At 44.0% G+C, this 18063-nt stretch overlaps 1 protein-coding gene across 8 annotated transcripts in view; it reads left to right on the top strand.

Moving 5' to 3' along the window:
• The window catches only part of TTF1 (transcription termination factor 1), a 30734-nt gene extending 14653 nt beyond the window's left edge, over positions 1-16081 (top strand). For 2 of the 8 annotated variants that reach the window (XM_064371719.1, XM_064371720.1), the window contains exons 7-11: positions 985-1219; positions 3782-3871; positions 5277-5342; positions 13555-13640; positions 14861-15417. In XM_064371719.1, the coding sequence (XP_064227789.1) occupies positions 985-1219; positions 3782-3871; positions 5277-5342; positions 13555-13640; positions 14861-15090 (707 nt within the window). In that variant the 3' untranslated portion in view covers positions 15091-15417. Of the gene's footprint in view, positions 1-984; positions 1220-3781; positions 3872-5276; positions 5343-13554; positions 13641-14860 lie in introns of those variants that run through there. The other 6 variants (XM_064371723.1, XM_064371722.1, XM_064371721.1 and 3 more) reach the window with 6 other exon arrangements.
• The last annotated feature ends 1982 nt before the right edge of the window (positions 16082-18063 follow it).

The following is an 18063-nucleotide window of genomic DNA, read 5'->3' as shown; positions in this document are numbered from 1 at the left end:
CTTGACCAGGAGACATGTACATAACATAAAAGTCATTTGGTTGTTTTTTTCCCCCCCGTTAAACATTTGGGAACCTCACAATTTCATGCAGGAGACATTGTTCTCAGAAACAGGATGAACAACTATTTTGAAATAAATAAATAAAACATTTCTTTGGCCAGCACAGTGGCTCACGCTTGTAATCCCAGCACTTTGGGAGGCCAGGGTGGGTGGATCACAAGGTCAGGAATTCAAGACCAGCCTGGCCCACACAGTGAAACCCCGTCTCTACTAAAAATACAAAAATTAGCTGTGTGTGGTGGCAGGCGCCTGTAATCCCAGCTACTTGGGAGGCTGAGGCAGGAGAATTGCTTGAACCCAGGAGGTGGAAGTTGCAGTGAGCTGAGATCGCACCACTGCACTCTAGCCTGGGCGACAGAGCCAGACTCTGTCTCAAAAAAAAAAAATTGCTTTAAGAAAGGACTTCTTTGCCGGGCGCAGTGGCTCACACCTATAATCCCAGCACTTTGGGAGGCTGAGGTGGGTAGATCACGAGGTCAGGAGATCGAGACCATCCTAGCTAATACCATGAAACCCCATCTCTACTAAAAATACAAAAAATTAGCCGGGTGTGGTGGCGTGCACTTGTAGTCCCAACTACTCAGAAGGCTGGGGCAGAAGAATCGCTTGAACCCGGGAGGTGGAGGCTGCAGTGAGCAGGGATTGTGTAACTGCACTGCAGCCTGGGAGACAGAGTGAGACTCCATCTCAAAAAAAAAAGAAAGGACTTCTTTAATAATTTCTGGCTTTAGTTCGTAAAAAGAGTCCATGACCATGTTAATAATTTCATTTTAATATGTACATAATTGTGTTTATTAGTTTTATTGCTTTATAGTTGAGATACCCATTATTTTCTGAAAAGTACTGATTTATCATTTCATTTTTAATATTGTGTTTGAAAGCAAATAGATGAGCAACTCTAAGACCATCCTTTTACATCTACAGAAAGAAATCGTGGTGCTTGGAGTAAGTCGGAAACCCAGAAACTAATCAAGGCTGTCGAAGAAGTGATTCTAAAGAAAATGTCTCCCCAGGAGTTAGAAGACGTGGATTCCAAACTCCGAGAAGGTCCTGAAAGTTGCCTATCAATTGTTCGGGAAAAACTCTACAAAGGCATATCTTGGGTAGAAGTAGAAGCTAAAGTGAAGAGCAGAAATTGGATGCAGTGTAAAAGTAAGTGGTAAGTTCTATCTCTCCATCTTCTTTGGAGAGGTGAGGTTACCAAGAACATCTGCGTAACTGCCGTGTGGAAGCTTATGTGTCAAGAACAGTCATGTCTAGTCCACTGCCCCACTGCTTCAGTATCACTCTCTGATTTAAATTAGCACCTAACTAGCCCTGATGCATTGATGAGTATATGGTTTCCTCCTAAAGAACCTGAACCTTTTTTTTTCCCCGAGATGGAGTCTCACACTGTTGCTCAGGCTGTAGTGTGGTGGTGCAATCTCGGCTCACTGCAATCTCTGCCTCCTGGGTTCAAGCAGTTCTCCTACCTCAGCCTCTGAGTAGCTGGGACTACAGGCGTGCACCACCACATCCAGCTAATTTTTTTTTATTTTTATTAGTGACAGGGTTTCACCGTGTTGGCAAGGATGGTCTCAATCTCCTGACCTTATGATCCACTCACCTCACCCTCCCAAAGTGCTGGGATTACAGGCATGAGCCACCGTACCTGCCATTAAAAAAAAAAAAAAATTTTAGTTTTTATTTTAAGTTCCAGGGTACATGTGCAGGATGTGAAAATTTGTTGCAAGAACCTGAACCTTTTTAAAACTGAATATTGACTTCTGATTTTTTTACTCTCTTTCTAAGTCTTTAATAAAACAAGGTAGCAGTCTGTTGGTAACATTAGAAGAAAAGATGGGCCAAGCATGGTGGCTTACGCCTGTAATCTCAACACTTTGGGAGGCTGAGGTGGGCAGATTGCAGATAATAGGAGTTCAAGACCAGCCTGGCCAACATGGCAAAACCCTGTCTCTACCAAAAGTACAAAAATTAGCCAGATGTCGTGGCTCACGCCTGTAGTCCCAGGTACTTGGAGACTGAGGCAGGAGGGAGGGAGGGAACATAGAGAAATCACAAGTGTAGTGATCAGTAGCACCTCCGCCCTTCTAATATGCTTTCTACTTCAGCAGTTCCTCAGAGGAAGTGAGGTAGGCATACTCCTGGCTGCATCAGTCACATAGAGATAGTTTCAGTCCTGCTCTTGCCACACATTCTTTGCTGGATATAGCTTTTCCAAGACCTGTCCAGCTGCAGTGAGACTCCTTAAACCAGTGGTTCTGCACGCTCATGACCCCCCACATTGCACACGAAGGGCACTCAGTGGCTCTTGAATAATAAATAGAAGTGAAATCCAGAATAGGCATAGTTTATGTTAAAAGAAGACTCCTGGATCACACTGTTTATATACCTTACAACTCCAGGGAAATAAACTCCAAAGAACCGGGAATGTTGAAGGAACCAGAACTCTTTCTACTCCCTATTTTTAGCTAAAAGAAGGAAGAGTGAGTAGTAAGCCTCGATTGGAGGATGATACACCAATGTTAAAAAGAGGGCTGGGCACGGTGGCTCATGCCTGTAATCCTAGCACTTTGAGAGGCTGAGGCGGGCAGATCACAAGGTCAGGAGATTGAGACCATCCTGGCTAATACGGTAAAACCCTATCTCTACTAAAAATACAAAAAATTAGCTGGGTGTGCTGGCAGGTGCCTGTAGTCCCAGCTACTTGGGAGGCTGAGACAGGAGAATTGCTTGAACCAGGGAGGCGGGGGTTGCAGTGAGCTGAGATCATGCCATTGTAGTCCAGCCTTGGTGGCAGAGCGAGACTTTGTCTCAAAAAAAAAAAAAAAAAAGACGTGGTCATCATTAAGGGTAATACTGCTGCAAGATCATCATTAAGGTAACATGCAAGAGTTCGCTGTTAATTTGAGATAAAAATAGGAAACTTAAACTCTGAACATATATGTACCTTATGTAACATTGAAATGACCCCACTGGTACATGTTAACCCTGTAAACGTGGATGGCTGTCATTAAGAGCAACAGTGCTGTTGATCAGAGTGTGTATCATATACTCCGTTACCAAGAATGTAATATAACAGCTAATGATCTATCAGATGGTGACACATTTTGCTATTCGAGATCAGTAGTTTTAAAATATTTTTAACTGAGTCACTGCCCTTACTGGAAACTTCAGTCAGCCTGCAGCTGCTAGCTTTAGCATTAGAGGAATCGTCAAATCATTTATCACTTTACTAAATTTGTCTTATTTGATGTACTAAGGCTGGCAATGGTAATAAGACCAATGGCTGTGTGTGCATAGTCAGAATACATTGAGGACCAGGCACTGTGGCTCACACCTGTAATCCCAGCAATTTGGGAGGCCTAGGCAGGTGGATCAGTTGAGGCCAGGAGTTTGAGACCAGCCTGGCCAACATGGTGAAAACCCCATCTATACTAAAAATACAAAAATTAGCCTGGTGTTGTGTGCGCCTGTAATCCCAGCTACTCGGAGGCTGAGGCTTGAGAATCACTTGAACCCAGGAGGCGGAGGTTGCGATGAGCTGAGACCATACCTCTGCACTCCAGCCTGGGCGACAGAGTGACTCTGTCTCAAAAAAAAAAAAGAAAAATTGGAAGTTGGTTCTGAATGAGAGCAATTTAGATGAGAAACATACAGGAAATTTTAATGAAAACTCTACCCTTGCAAGTGAACTATATTTTTCTTCCTTTTAATGTAGGACGGAAATTCTAACCAAGAGGATGACCAATGGTCGGTGCATATACCATGGAGTTAACGGCCTGCGGGCCAAAGTCAACCTAATTGAAAGGTACAGAAATAGAAACAGAGGCCTCTTAACTGTTTCTGTCTCTAGTCAAAGAGAAGCTGTTAACCCAGCAGAGTCTGCAGTGAGATTGCCAAGGTCCAAATCCTTGTTTCAGCACTTCCTGCATGTATTGTGGGCATATGACCTACCCAAGTCTCATCTACTGAGGATGATGATAGTCGTACCTACCTCTTAGTGCTTTCAGGAGGATGAAAGAAAATAATGTGTGAAACGTACTGTGTGCTCCATGTAGTTATTTTAGTCTTTGAAGCATTTCATATGGATATAAATTATTATGCCCATTGGAAAATGGGGGTAGGTGATTCAGACAGAGCCCTCCTGTGCTCCAGCACGAGCTTGTTGGTGTCATCCTTGCTTGTCTTTGGTTTTGTCTTTGAGTTTCTGGTCCCTGCAGGGTCCCTCCTGAAGTGTTGAAGGGTGGCGAGGGAAAGGGAGACGTGGGCCTGTTTTGTGATACGTGTGAGACTAGTGGACCTGGCCCATGTCTACTGAGGAACAGCAAAGAGCAGCAGAAGCCTTGGGTCCTGGCCCCGCTGTCCGCCTTCATTCCCTCTACCTCACGCAAGAACCCTGCCTAAGGCTCACTGTGGGTTTCCTGATCCTCTTTCCTAGGGGTGGATCAAGGTGGTGGTTATGCCCCATCCAGTCTTCCCTGCTAGAGAGACAGCATTGATTAGCAGATCCAAGAAGGGCATCTCAAGCAGGCCTGGGTTCATTAGTCATGCAGTCTAGAGCCCGTGACTGACTCCCTTGGCACCATTTCCCTGTCCATAGAGTCCAATGGTGTGGAGGGTTACTGTAAATGAATTTGTGCACTTTAAGGTCTTAACTGGCTGGGCGTGGTGGATCATGCCCATAATTCCAACAGAAAATTAAAAAATTAGCGAGGCATCGTACCACGCCCTTGTGGTTCCAACTACTTGAGAAGCTGAGGTAGGAGAGTTGCCTGAGCCCAGGAGGTTGAGGCTGCAGTGAGCCATGATCACACCACTGCAGTCCAGCCAGGGTGATAGAGTGAGGCCCTGTGTCAAAAAAGAAACAGACCTTCACGGTGTCTGTTACATAGTACAGATGCACTCTTCCTGTGTGTCTATGCTGAATGATGAAGTGGTGTTTTTCACTATGAGAAAGCAACATGGTTTGGTGAGAGACACAAAGGACTCAGAAGGAGGAGAGGGGTCTTTTCAGCCCATCTCTGTAGCCCACCAACTTACTGACCTTGGATTAACCTTGGGCTGGGATGCTGACCTCACCAGGCATGTGTAATGAGGGAGCTGGAATGGGGTGAAAGCACAGGAACCTTCCAGCCCTCAGCATTCCATGTGTCCCTGAAGATGTCTGTCATGCTGATTTTGCTTGACAATTTAATTTTTATTTTTTCTCACAGGTTGTATAAAATAAACGTGGAAGATACTAATGAAATAGACTGGGAAGATCTTGCTAGTGCCATAGGGTAAGACCATTTGTTTAATATTAAACTAAAATGTCATACAAGGTGGTTCACACCTGTAATCCCAGCACTTTGGTATACTTCTGTATACCAAGCACAGAACAGTGGGTGGATCATAAGGTCAGGAGTTTGAGACCAGCCTGGCCAATATGGTGAAACCCTGTCTCTACTAAAAATTCAAAAATTAGCTTGGTGTAGTGGCAGGTGTCTGTAATCCCAGCTATTTGGGAGGCTGAGGCAGAGAATTGCATGAACCTAGGAGATGGAGGTTGCAATGAGCCAAGATCGTGCTACTGTACTCCAGCCTGGGTGACAGAGTGAGACTCTGTCTCAAAAAAATAAAAGTCTAATTAAAATTAGAGATGACTTAATGTAATAACTGCCTGTCATTTTACTGGGCTGATAATGATGCTGTATTTGGAATTTTGTTTAAATGGTGGTTAAAATTTAGTGTATTTGCTAGGAAACCAACTTGTTTATGCAGAGGAAAACATAATTTTAGGAGCAAACTGTATGTACAGGCTCTGAGCTGCTAGATAGATGAGGTTTTCATGATAGTAAATATTTCATTAGTTGGATACGCTGTTTATTTTTCTTCCCTTTTTTTAATGTCACATACATCATCACACCTCAAATGTTTTGTGATTACAGATTTTAGCTAGAGCATAATATCTATGGCCCACCCACTTCCTCCTATTTCAGTTTTCCAGTGGAAAAACAATTGCGTAAGGAAGTATTACCATATAGTTGAGTTGACCTCGGCAGGCAATGGAGGTGAGATTGTAGGTATTTTCCCAGTACGTACATTTTATCAAGTTCAATTATTGAAAAATCAAAGGCTCAGACTTACTCTTTCCCTACCAAATACAAGTGCCTATATGCCAGGCATTTTTCTAGGCTCTGGGGATACAACATTGAACAAAGACAAATTCCTTGCCTGGTGGAGCTTCTATTCTGCTGACACAAATACCAAGTTTTGTATACTATAGAATTAACCTAAAAACTACATTGATAGGCCGGCCAGGCATGGTGGCTCACGCCTGTAATCCCAGCACTTTGGGAGGCTGAGGCAGGGGGATCATGAGGTCAAGAGATCGAGACCATCCTGGCCAATACGGTGAAACCCCTTCTCTAAAATAAATAAATTAATTGAATTAAATTAAAGCCAACATTGATAATAATGATAACAAACTAATAATAATTATTGACTACCTTCTGTATACCAAGCACAAAAGGTAGAGTTGAATAAGGACTTTAGGAACTCACATTTCGTTCTGGGAAGAGACTGTAAACAAATAAGCTCATTTCAGACAGCATGGTACCAAAAAGCAAAGAAGAGACTGGGGCAATCAGATAGGGTGGTTAGGGAAGACTTTGGGAAGCAGAAGTGGTAGCCATGTGTGGATGAGATTGAAGAGTATTCGGACAGAGAGGCATGAACGCAGATACCTTGAGCCAGCACTGGCTGGGCACATTCAAGGAACTGGAAAGGGGCCAGGTGGCCCAGGACAGTGAGTAAAATGATGGCAGCAGACAGGCTGGGTGGGTCTGCAGGGCCAGACCCCCACGCCTCAGGGCACTTCAGACATTTGACAGCACAGCACACACTCCAGACATCTAGGAGTTCCAATTACCTTTCTCAACACTAGCAATTCTCCAGCTCACTGGTTTTCAGCCCAGCTCTCACTTAAGAATCATCTGGGGAACTTTTAAAAAATACGAGTGCCACACGAGTGGGATTGGTCTGCTGTGGGGTCTGGCCATCAGGAATTGTTCAGGGCTCCAGGTGATTTCTGATATGCTACCCTGCTGAGACCTGGTGCTTTCTCGCTGATTAAATGCCTTGGTCGGTTCCCAGTTAGAACATTTTAGTTGTGTGTAAGAATTCAAATACAGAACTGAATATCATGCCCCACCCATAAGGAAAAAGGACTTGACTGTTCAGTTTGATTTTACCTGTTTTTTGGAATAGGTAATAGATTACATAGTCCAGAATTAAAGAAAAGTGAAAGGAAACACAGTGAAAAGTATCCCCTCACCACCCACCAGCCATGCAGCCCTGCAGGAAACCAATGTCTATTTTCCAGAGACGGTTTATGCAGAACTTCTGCAGAATCTGAGTGATGTTCGATGGCTAACGTTGGCTATTTATACCTACTCTCTTTTCTCACTCCTTGAATAGGAGTTACCAGAGATTGTCTTTTCAAAGCACCAGCCCTGATTGCACTGACCCTATCTTGTGATTATTCTACCGTCAGCTCCTGATCATACCCTCCTTTCAGCTCTCTTTGAGTTGATTTTACTGTTGTTTTTTAACTTCATGAGATGGGTTCTTAGCTCATTTTCCATTTTTGTTTCTTTGTAATGTACATTTAAGGCCGTATGTTTTCTTCTAAGTACTGCTTTATTAGCAAAGCCCAATTTTTTTTTCAGAAACTTTATTAGGAAAATTTTAGACAGATACAAAATGAATGAACCTTCATGTACCCATCACCCCAGTTCAGCAACTGTCAAAATCCAGCCATCCTTATTAATCGTCTACATTCACCTCCTCCAATTATCGTTATCTTTTTTGGTAAATTTTACATACTTTGCAGCCTTGGTACCTTTCAAAATTCAAATAATTCTAGTAATTCCATTTGGAATCAGATAATTCCATTTCTAGAAATACATTCTACAAAATAACTTCACACATACGTGAAATGACTTGTATACAGAATAACTGACTGCAAAATGCCTGTTAATAGGGGACTAGCTATATATGTATTTTACCCATACAGTGAAATTCCTTATAGCTACAAAAAATAACGAGAAAGCCTCTCAGTGGTGGGGGCACAGAGAGTGCCAGCCCTTCAGTGCTGGGGCACAGTCTTGGGTGAGGAAACGCTGCGTAGGTCTGGGGTGGTGTGCCAGCGCCACAGAACAGAGGGAAGCTGTGATGCATGCGTGTGTTTCGGGACTTCCAGTCTCTGTGCTCTGGACCAAATAAATCAGACCAGCCCTCCCTTCACCCCACCTGCCACTGAAGACACCCAAGAAAGGTAAATGAAATGTATGCAAAGTCTCTTAAAGGCTTCAAAAAGCTAAACAAGTGGTAAGAATAATAGAAAGAACCCTGGATCCCCTTCACCCATAATCACCTCTCTGAACATTCTGCTACATTCATTTTATCATCCCTCTCTCCCTCCTCCAAAGGAATACAGTTTTCTTCATAACTGTTTAAGAGTTAGTGGCAGATACTATTTCCTAAGCAAGAATGTTATTTTACATAACCACAGTACAATCAGAATCAGGAAGTTTAACACTGATACAGCACCACCCTCCACAACATGGTCCACATTCAGATTTCACCAGTGGTCCCAGTGATGCCCTTGATAGCATTTCCCCTAATTCAAGATTTTTTTTTTTTTTTTGAGACGGAGTTTCGCTCTTGTTACCCAGGCTGGAGTGCAATGGCGCGATCTCGGCTCACCGCAACCTCCGCCTCCTGGGTTCAGGCAATTCTCCTACCTCAGCCTCCTGAGTAGCTGGGATTACAGGCATGCACCACCATGCCCAGCTAATTTTTTGTATTTTTAGTAGAGACGGGGTTTCACCATGTTGACCAGGATGGTCTCAATCTCTTGACCTCATGATCCACCCGCCTCGGCCTCCCAAAGTGCTGGGATTACAGGCGTAAGCCACCTCGCCCGGCCCATTTTTTTTTTTTTTTTTCTAAGACGGAATTTCACTCTCATCGTCATGGCTGGAGTGTAATAGCATGATCTTGGCTCCCTGCAACCTCCACCTTCCAGGTTCAAGTGATTCTCCTGTCTTGGCCTCTGAGTAGCTGGAATTATAGGTGCCTGCCACCACACCTGGCTAAATTTTGTATTTAGTAGAGATGGTGTCTCAAACTCCTGACCTCAGGTGATCCGCCTGCCTCAGCCTCCCAAATTGCTAGGATTACAGGTGTGAGCTACCACACCCAAGTGTGTTTTTTTGTTTGTTTGTTTGTTTTTGTTTTTGGTATTTTTAGTAGAAATGTGGTTATGGCATGTTGCCCAGGCTGGTCTCAAACTCCTGGCCTTAAGTGATCCCTCTCAAAGTACTGGGATTACAGGCATGAGCCACCATACCCAGCCTTCCTTACTGTCTTTTAATCTATGAAGATCTTCCATCTTTGCTGTTGATGATAGTGAAATTTTGGAGGAATACAGGCTAGCTGTTTTGTGAAATGTCTGCAGTTGGCATTTGTCTGATATTTCCTCCTGAGGAGATTCAGGCTGTATCCTTCAGGCAGGAGTACAGCATATTCCTGATGTTCTCTATCACTGCATTATGTCACAAGGCACATGATTCTCGTTTTGATTATTTGGCTAAGGCAGCATCTGCCTCTTTTCCCCACTATATAAAAATACTAGTTCTTCCTTTGGTGGTAAGAAATGGCTGTGGGCAGACATTTTGAGACTATATAAAGATCTGGTTCCTCTTTAAGCATCTGTCAGTTTCCTTGTGGTTTTCATTTGCATTTCTCATCTGACAAGTGAGATTGAACATGGCTCTTGTGTTTATAAGCTGTCTCTCTTTACCTTCACTGTGAGACTTCACTGCACATAGTTCTTGCATTTTAATCAATTTCCTGCCATTGGAGAGGCCACCACTGTCGATATCTGAACTTATTGCTTGCTAAGCAAGGGACAGCTAGGCTGCAGAGCACAGGCCCTCTACATGTTGTCGAGCATCATGGGGCTCGGGGATCAGTGACTTTCAGATGCAGGGATGTTGAGGGATTGTTTGGCCTTTGGTTTTGGAAGGTAGGCAGTAGGGTGAGGCTGCTGCAGCCTGGCTGGCTTCCAGAGCATGGCTACTGGTGTGAGGTTGCCATTGGTCCATTAGGAAGGGTTTTGTTTTGTTTCTAGTCAGTATTCTGCTGAACCATTAGGAAGGGTTTAAACTGGTTCTAGTAGTTAGTTATTTATGGTTTGGGATTATAATCAAAGAAGAAAGGACAGTCCGTCTCGTTCCTTCTTGAATTTGGAGAATTGGAACCTCTTAGTCCAGGGCCTGCCAGGACTCATAGACACATGCTGTGGTCCCAAAGCCATTTCTTTTCTAGCTCATCTGAGGGGCAGGGCATGCACTCTTCAGTACCATAGGCCCCAAAACGGGAGGATGCCAGGGGCTTTGAAGGAGGTGACACTGATGTGTACCCCACCAGCTCCCATCTTGAGAACGACTCATATTGACAAAGCCCTCCTTTATGTCAACCTCTTTTTAAAAATTCAACTTTTCTGCTGGGCGTGGCATGCTGTAATCCCAGCACTTGGAGGCCGAGGTGGGTGGATTGCTTGAGGTCAGGCATTCAAGACCAACCTGCCCAACATGGTGAAACCCTGTCTCTACTAAAATACAAAAATTAGCTGGGCGTGGTGACGGACGCCTGTGATTCCAGCTACTAGGGAGGCTGAGGCAGGAGAATTGCTCAAACCCAGGAAGCAGAGGTTGCAATGAGCCGAGATTATACCACTGCACTCCAGCCTGGGTGACAGAGCGAGACTCCATCTCAAAGAAAAAAAAAAAATTCAACTTTTCTATTAGATTTGTGTGTACTTTGTGACATTGCTTCAGATCACATGATTTCTTAAAAAATTAAAATGAGTTTTTATGGTTTTAAGTAAAATTACATATTTAAAAACTGATTGTTAAGCTTGGTGTGGTGGCACGTGCCTGTAGTCGCAGCTTCCCAAGAGGTGAGGTGGGAGGATCACTTGAGCCTGGGAGATAGATGTTGCAATGACCCCAGATGACACCACTGCATTCCAGCCTGGATGAAGAGTGAGACCCTGTCTCAAAAAAAAATTAATTAAATAAAAATAAATAAAAGGGCTCCACAAAATCTGGACAGGGTAACCGATGAACTGATTATCTATTTAAGATTTAGAAATCTCAAAACTCCTAAAATAGAGATTATGGCATCTACTCAAATACTGTTTGAAATACCATATACTCTCAAAGTTTTAATAACAAATTATAATAGTAAAAATTATATTGAAAGTTCAGCCTCCTCAGATTCTTTTTCTGTTTTGTTTTGAGAAGGAGTTTCGCTCTTGTTGCCGAGGCTGGAATGCAATGGTGCTATCTTGGCTCCCTGCAACCTCCACCTCCCAGGTTCAAGCAATTCTCCTTCCTTAGCCTCCCGAGTAGCTGGGATTACAGGCATGTGCCATCACGCCCAGCTAATTTTGTATTTTTAGTAGAGACAGGGTTTCTCCTTGTTGGTCAGGCTGGTCTGAAACTCCCGACTTCAGGTGAAACGCCTGCCTCCCCCTCCCAAAGTACTGGGATTACAGGCGTGAGCCACCGCACCTGGCTCCTCAGATTCTTAAAGACTTCTTTATGAATTACACAAGCAGGATTTAAGGATAGCATCTCCACCTAATGAGATGTAACACTTGCTTAGTTTTAAAATGTTCTGATCAATTATTGTTATTCCTCGAAGCATGGGCTTGGGTCTGCATCATGTTGGGTGCACAGCATTATGGGAAGGGGAAAGGCTCTGGCTGCCTTAGAGCTGGAGTTTCAGAGTGAGACAGATTTGGCATAAAGTCCAGGGACTCCACTTACTTAAAGTCCTTGGGCAATTGTTCCCTAATTGTCTGAGCCTTTGTTACCTCATCTGCATAATGGTTTAATAGACCATTTGGAGGGCTAAAGGAGATAATGGGCCAGGTGCAGTGGCTCAGTCTGTAATCCCAGCACTTTGGGAGGCCAAGGTGGGTGGATCACCTGAAGTCAAGAGTTCAAGACCAGTCTAGCCAGCATGGTGAAACCCTGTGTCTACTAAAAATACAAAAATTTAGCCGGGCACGGTGATGGGTGCCTGTAATCCCAGCTACCCAGGAGGCTGAGGCAGGAGAATCACTTGAACCCTGGAGGCAGAGGTTGCAGTGGATCGAGATCGTACCTCTGCACTCCAGCCTGGGTGACAGAGGGAGACTCCATCTCAAAAAAAAAAAAGGAGGCAATGAAGGAAAGAAACATAGTCTGGTACCTGGCACATATGTGCTCAGCTAGTGGTTGCTGTGATGAAGAGGTTGGAAGGATCTGATCATCTTTCACCTTTACATACGTAACAGATCAAATTCTTCATGCGATCATTTTAACAACTTGATTAGTTGTTTTTTAATGTTCCCCTTTTATTAGGAAAAAGAGCCCAAAAAGTTACATTAGTGGTTTTTACTTTAAAAAACAATTTAAGAACAATTTCTGACCCACTTATTGTAAATTGAAATGTATTGTAAATTGAAAACATACCAAAACGTCATAAGCATCGCTTTTTTTAGCTTTGAAAAATAAACATCAGGGAACATCTGTCTTTGAATTGTGACCAGTATGTATGTCCTGAGTGTAATGGTTACGAGGGTAGGGTCTGGAGTCACACTACCCAGTGAAGCCCCAGCTCTATCCCTGATTAGCCGTGTGAGCCTGGGCAACTTCTCTGTGCCTCCGTTTCCTCATCTCTCCGGCACGAGGGGGAGAGTGGTAACTCCCTCCTTGAGTTGTCAGGATTATTTATTGCTGCACTTAAGGCATTTAGGGCACAACTGAGCACAAGGTTAAGTGTCAGCACATTAGCTGGCCTTATACTTTGCCTTCTCGACTCATCATTCAAGTTATTTTAATTTAAACAGAATCTATTCTGTACTACTGATTCTTTTTCCCCTTTACAGTTTTTTTTTTTTTTTTTGAGACAGACTCTCGCTCTGTCACCCAGGCTGGAATGCAGTGGCGCAATCTCGGCTCACTGCAACCTCTGCCTCCCGGGTTAAAGCAATTCTCCTGTCTCAGCCTCCTAAACAGCTGAGACTACAGACCCATGCCACCATGCCCAGCTAATTTTTTGTATTTTTAGTAGGGATGAGATTTCACCATGTTAGCCAGGATGGTCTCAATCTCCTGACCTCGTGATCCACCTTCTCAGCCTCCCAAAGTGCTGGGATTATAGGCGTGAGTCACCACGCCCGGCCCCCTTTACATTTCTTTTAAACCAAGTAAACGATAGCTTTCCATATTCCACAAAAATTGTGTCATATTTTTATCACACATGTATGATGATTTTGTTTATGATAAGAAAGCCATAAACGTCACCTGAATAAATATACTCACTGCACTGTATGGAAATGATACATTTTTAAACTAACTTGCTTTTTGTCTTTTCTTTCCTGTTCTAAAGTGATGTTCCTCCATCTTATGTTCAAACTAAATTTTCTAGGCTGAAAGCTACCTATGTCCCATTTTGGCAGAAAAAGACTTTTCCAGGTCAGTATTCTTCGTATTTTATGGCTAAGAACATGGCGTTTGGTGGCACATGCTGGTAATGAGAGTCACCAGGGCAAGTGACTGAACTTGGACCCTCAGCTTCATCAGTTGCAAAATGGTGAAAACAGGCAGATTATAATCCCTACTTGACAGGACTTTGAGAAGTCCTAGATGAGATCATGAACGTGTAAGGTGTGGTCACCACGGTATTTGACACTTAGTGACCACTCTAAATAACTGAGTGCTGCTGGTGTTGCCATCACACACACACAGTCATGTGCACACAGCACATGTACACATGACATGCCGTGCACCACACCACATGCATGTGCTCACATACAACACATGCACTCACATGCATTCACATGCACTCACACACATGCACGTACACACAACACATGCACGTACACACAACACATGCACTCATGCACAATACATGCCCGCATGCACAACACATGCACTCACACACAACACATGCACTCACAACACATGCACGTACACACAACACATGCACTGACGCACAATACATGCCCGCATGCACGGCACATGCACTCACAACACATGCACATACACACAACACATGCACTCACGCACAATACCTGCCCGCATGCACAACACATGCACTTACGCACAACACATGCCCACACACACAACACGTGCACTCACACACATGCATGTACACACAACACATGCACTTCCACACACATCCACGTACACACATACACATGCACTCACATCCATACACACACAGAAGCATATACATATTCCAGAAAGAATGAAAGACACCCAGTTCCTTCTTTGTAGCTATTTGTGGATGGTTTAGATACGTAAGTCCCAAACTCAGTCATCAGAGCCACGTGAGGAACTTGTTAAAAACACAAATTTCTGGCCAGATGCAGTGGCTTATGCCTGTAATCCCAACACTCTCAGAGGCCAAGGTGGGAGGATCGCCTAAGGCGAGGAGTTCAAGACCATTCTGGGCAACATAGAGAGACCCCACCCCCAATCTCTACCAAAAAAATACAAAAATTCGCCAGGCAGTGGTGCGTGTCTGTGGTCCCAGCTACTTGGGAGGCAGAGGTAGGAGGACTGCTTGAGCCTGGGAGTTCCAGGCTGCAGTGAGCCGTGATTGCAGCACTGCACTCCAACTGGAGTGACAGAGCAAGACTCTGTCTCAAAAAAAAAAAAAAAAAGATACAGATTTCTGGGCCTCATTTCAGACCTACCAATTCCTAGTCTCCAGACCGAGTCCAGAGCCTGGATTTTCTCTAACGAGCTTGCAGGCCTGCACTGTCTCGTGCCATCTGCGCAGCACTGGTGTTTCTCCTGGACCCACCATTTGGATGATACAGTACCCTGGGCTGTGATGAAATGCATCTTTGTGTTCAGCGCACATCACTACCTGGGATTGAATCCTTATGAACTCCATGGCCATGGGCAAGTCTCTTAATGTCTTTAATGCCTTGGTTTCCTCAACTGAAAAACAAGTTAAAAATAGCGCGTACCTCCTAGGATTTCTGCAAGGATTGAAGAAGTGAATGTGAGTAAACCAGTTAGAACCAAACGCTTCACACAGCAAGAGCAAGAACAGTTCTTAGTCATTACCAGCCTCCTGTATGCCTTGACTTTGATAAGAGGCCTTGTACAGACAGCTAACTGCACAATCAAATTTATTTTCTGTAGAGATCATCGACTACCTTTATGAGACTACTCTACCTTTGCTTAAAGAAAAGTTAGAAAAGATGATGGAGAAAAAAGGCACTGAAATCCAGACTCCTGCAGCACCCAAGCAAGTGTTCCTGTTCCGAGACATCTTTTATTATGAAGACGATAGTGAAGGAGAGGACGTAGAAAAAGAAAGTTGAAGGCCAGGAGCGGCGGCTCACACCTGCAGTTCCACCACGTTGAGAGGCTGAGGCCGGCAGATCACCTGAGATCAGGAGTTGGAGACCAGCCAGCCCAACATGATGAAACCCTGCTTTCACTAAAAATACAAAAATTAGCCGGGTGTGGTGGCGTGCACCTGTAATCCAACTACTTAGGAGGCTGAGGCAGGAGAATCATTTGAACCTGGGAGTCAGAGGTTGTAGTGAGCAAAGATCACACCACTGCACTCCAGCCTGGGAGATAGAGCATGACTCTGTCAAAGAAAGAAAAGAGAGAGAGAGAGAGAGAGAGAGAAACTGAGATTACTATTTCTTGTCCCTTTTTCTCAGTTTGATTATATTTATATACATGTCAGTAAAGCTATTTTCAGTATTGATGTTGAATAAAGAATGTACAATGGCCAGAGGAAAGAGTATGAAATGATTATTTATACTCTTTCCTCTGGAGCATTAAAATGTATTACCATTTATATAAAAGTGTATTTGAATGAAAAAAGGAATATATGAATTGATTTAATAAATAATGACAAGTAATGGTTTTATTACAGAACAAAAGTTTCACAAATTCCTCTAATTGTAGCAGAGAATAGGGTCACATCGTATGAACATTTCATTACATAAGTTCAGCTATATGGGTACTGAGCGAAAATGAGAAAGTTAGCAATTTCAAAAAAGCATGCCCTTCTGCTGTGTTTCCAGTTGTTTAGATGTCTGCTCTCCATGTATGTATGTATCGCATTTGTGTTAGATGGAAATTGTGAATCCACTGTTCCCTCATATTGATCTCTCCTTTGTCCCTATCATAGTGTGCATATCTTATCTTCCTGAGTTTGATTCTAGTGAACAAAGATAGGTGTTTTTCATATAAGATGTCCTGTCAAAGCAAGTCACTGAACCTACCTAGTGTTTAACTGAAAAAAAACAAAAAACAGCAGTCTCTTCCATTGCTTGTAGAAAAACTGGCTCAGGCCAGGTGCAATGGCTCACACCTATAATCCTAGCACTTTGGGAGGCCAAGGCAGGAGTATCACTTGAGCCCAGGAGTTTGAGACCAGCTTGGCAACACAGTGAGACCTTGTCTCCACAAAAGAAGAAGGAAGGGGCCAGGTGTGGTAACTCACGCCTGTAATCCCAGCACTTTGGGAGGCCGAGGCAGGTGGATCACTTGAGGTCGGGAGTTCAAGACCAGCCTGACCAACATGGACAAAACCCCATCTCTACTAAAAATACAGAATTAGCTGGGCGTGGTGGCACATGTAATCCCAGCTACTCGGGAGGCGGAGATTGCAGTGAGCGGAGATCACACCATTGCACTCCAGCCTGGGCAACAAGAGCGAAACTCCATCTCAAAAAAAGGAAGGGAAGGAGGGAACTCTGTTATACTCATTGAAAGGTGCTAGCCAGGTGTGGTAGTCCACGAGTATAGTCTCAGCTACTGCGGAGGCTGAGGTGGGAGGATCACTTGAGCTCAGGAGTTCGAGGCTGCAGTGAGCTATGATGGTACCATGTACTCCAGCCTGGGCAACAGAGGCAAACCAGACTCAAAAAAAAAAAAAGTGTTGGTGTCAGGCACAACTGTCAGATATTCAAAGATAATTTCAATGGTGGGCTATTCCATCAATCAGGAAAGCAAAACAACCCTAGATATTTGAAGTGGAGAAGAACTTAGTATAAATTGTGTGTTCCTTTTGGAGGGCAATTTGATAAGATACATCACTGAAGAGGCCAGGCACAGTGGCTTATACCTGTAATCCTAGCGCTTTGGAAGGCCAAGGTGGGCAGATCACGTGAGGTCAGGAGTTCAAGACCAGCCTGGCCAACATGATGAAACTGCCTCCCTACCAAAAAAATAAAAAAATAAAAAAAATTAGTTGGGTGTGGTGGCATGTGCCTGTAATTCCAGCTACTTGGGAGGCTAAGACGGGAATTGCTTGAACCCGGGAGGCGGAGGTTGCAGTGAGCCGAGATGGTGCCACTGCACTCCACCCTAAGTGAAAGAGTGAGACCCTGTCTCAAAAAAGAAATAATAGAGGCTGGGCATGGTGGCTTACGCCTATAATCCCAGCACTTTGGGAGGCTGAGGCGGGTGTATCAGTTGAGTCTAGGAGTTCGAGACCAGCCTGGCCATGGGATAGTGAAATCCCATCTCTACCAAAAAATACAAAAATCAGCCAGGTGTGGTGGCCTGTGCCGCTAGACTCGGCTACTCGGGAGGCTGAAGTGGGAGAATTGCTTGAACCCAGGAGGCAGAGATTCCAGTGAGCTGAGATCATGCCACTGCACTCCAGCCTGGTCAACAGAGTGAGACTGTCTCAAAACAAAACAAAAACGAAAGTGAGTCAATGCTCTGGTTTCAGATCATATAAATCTCACCTTTTACTAAAGAAAATGACTCAGAAAGCAAACAAAGTTAAAGAGAGGCAATACCCACCTAGCAAGAAATAAGGCTGAGGAACACATAAAATTGGTTTTGGTGGGGTTTTTTTGTTTTGTGTTTTTTTTTTTCAGATGGAGTCTGGCTCTGTCACCCAGGCTGG

The sequence above is a fragment of the Aotus nancymaae genome, unplaced genomic scaffold (assembly GCF_030222135.1).
Source record: "Aotus nancymaae isolate 86718 unplaced genomic scaffold, 86718_ANA_hifiasm-v0.15.2.pri h1tg000158l, whole genome shotgun sequence".
NCBI lineage: Eukaryota > Metazoa > Chordata > Mammalia > Primates > Aotidae > Aotus > Aotus nancymaae.
Note: the sequence above shows the minus strand (reverse complement) of the source record. Positions and strands in the feature narration are given on the sequence as shown.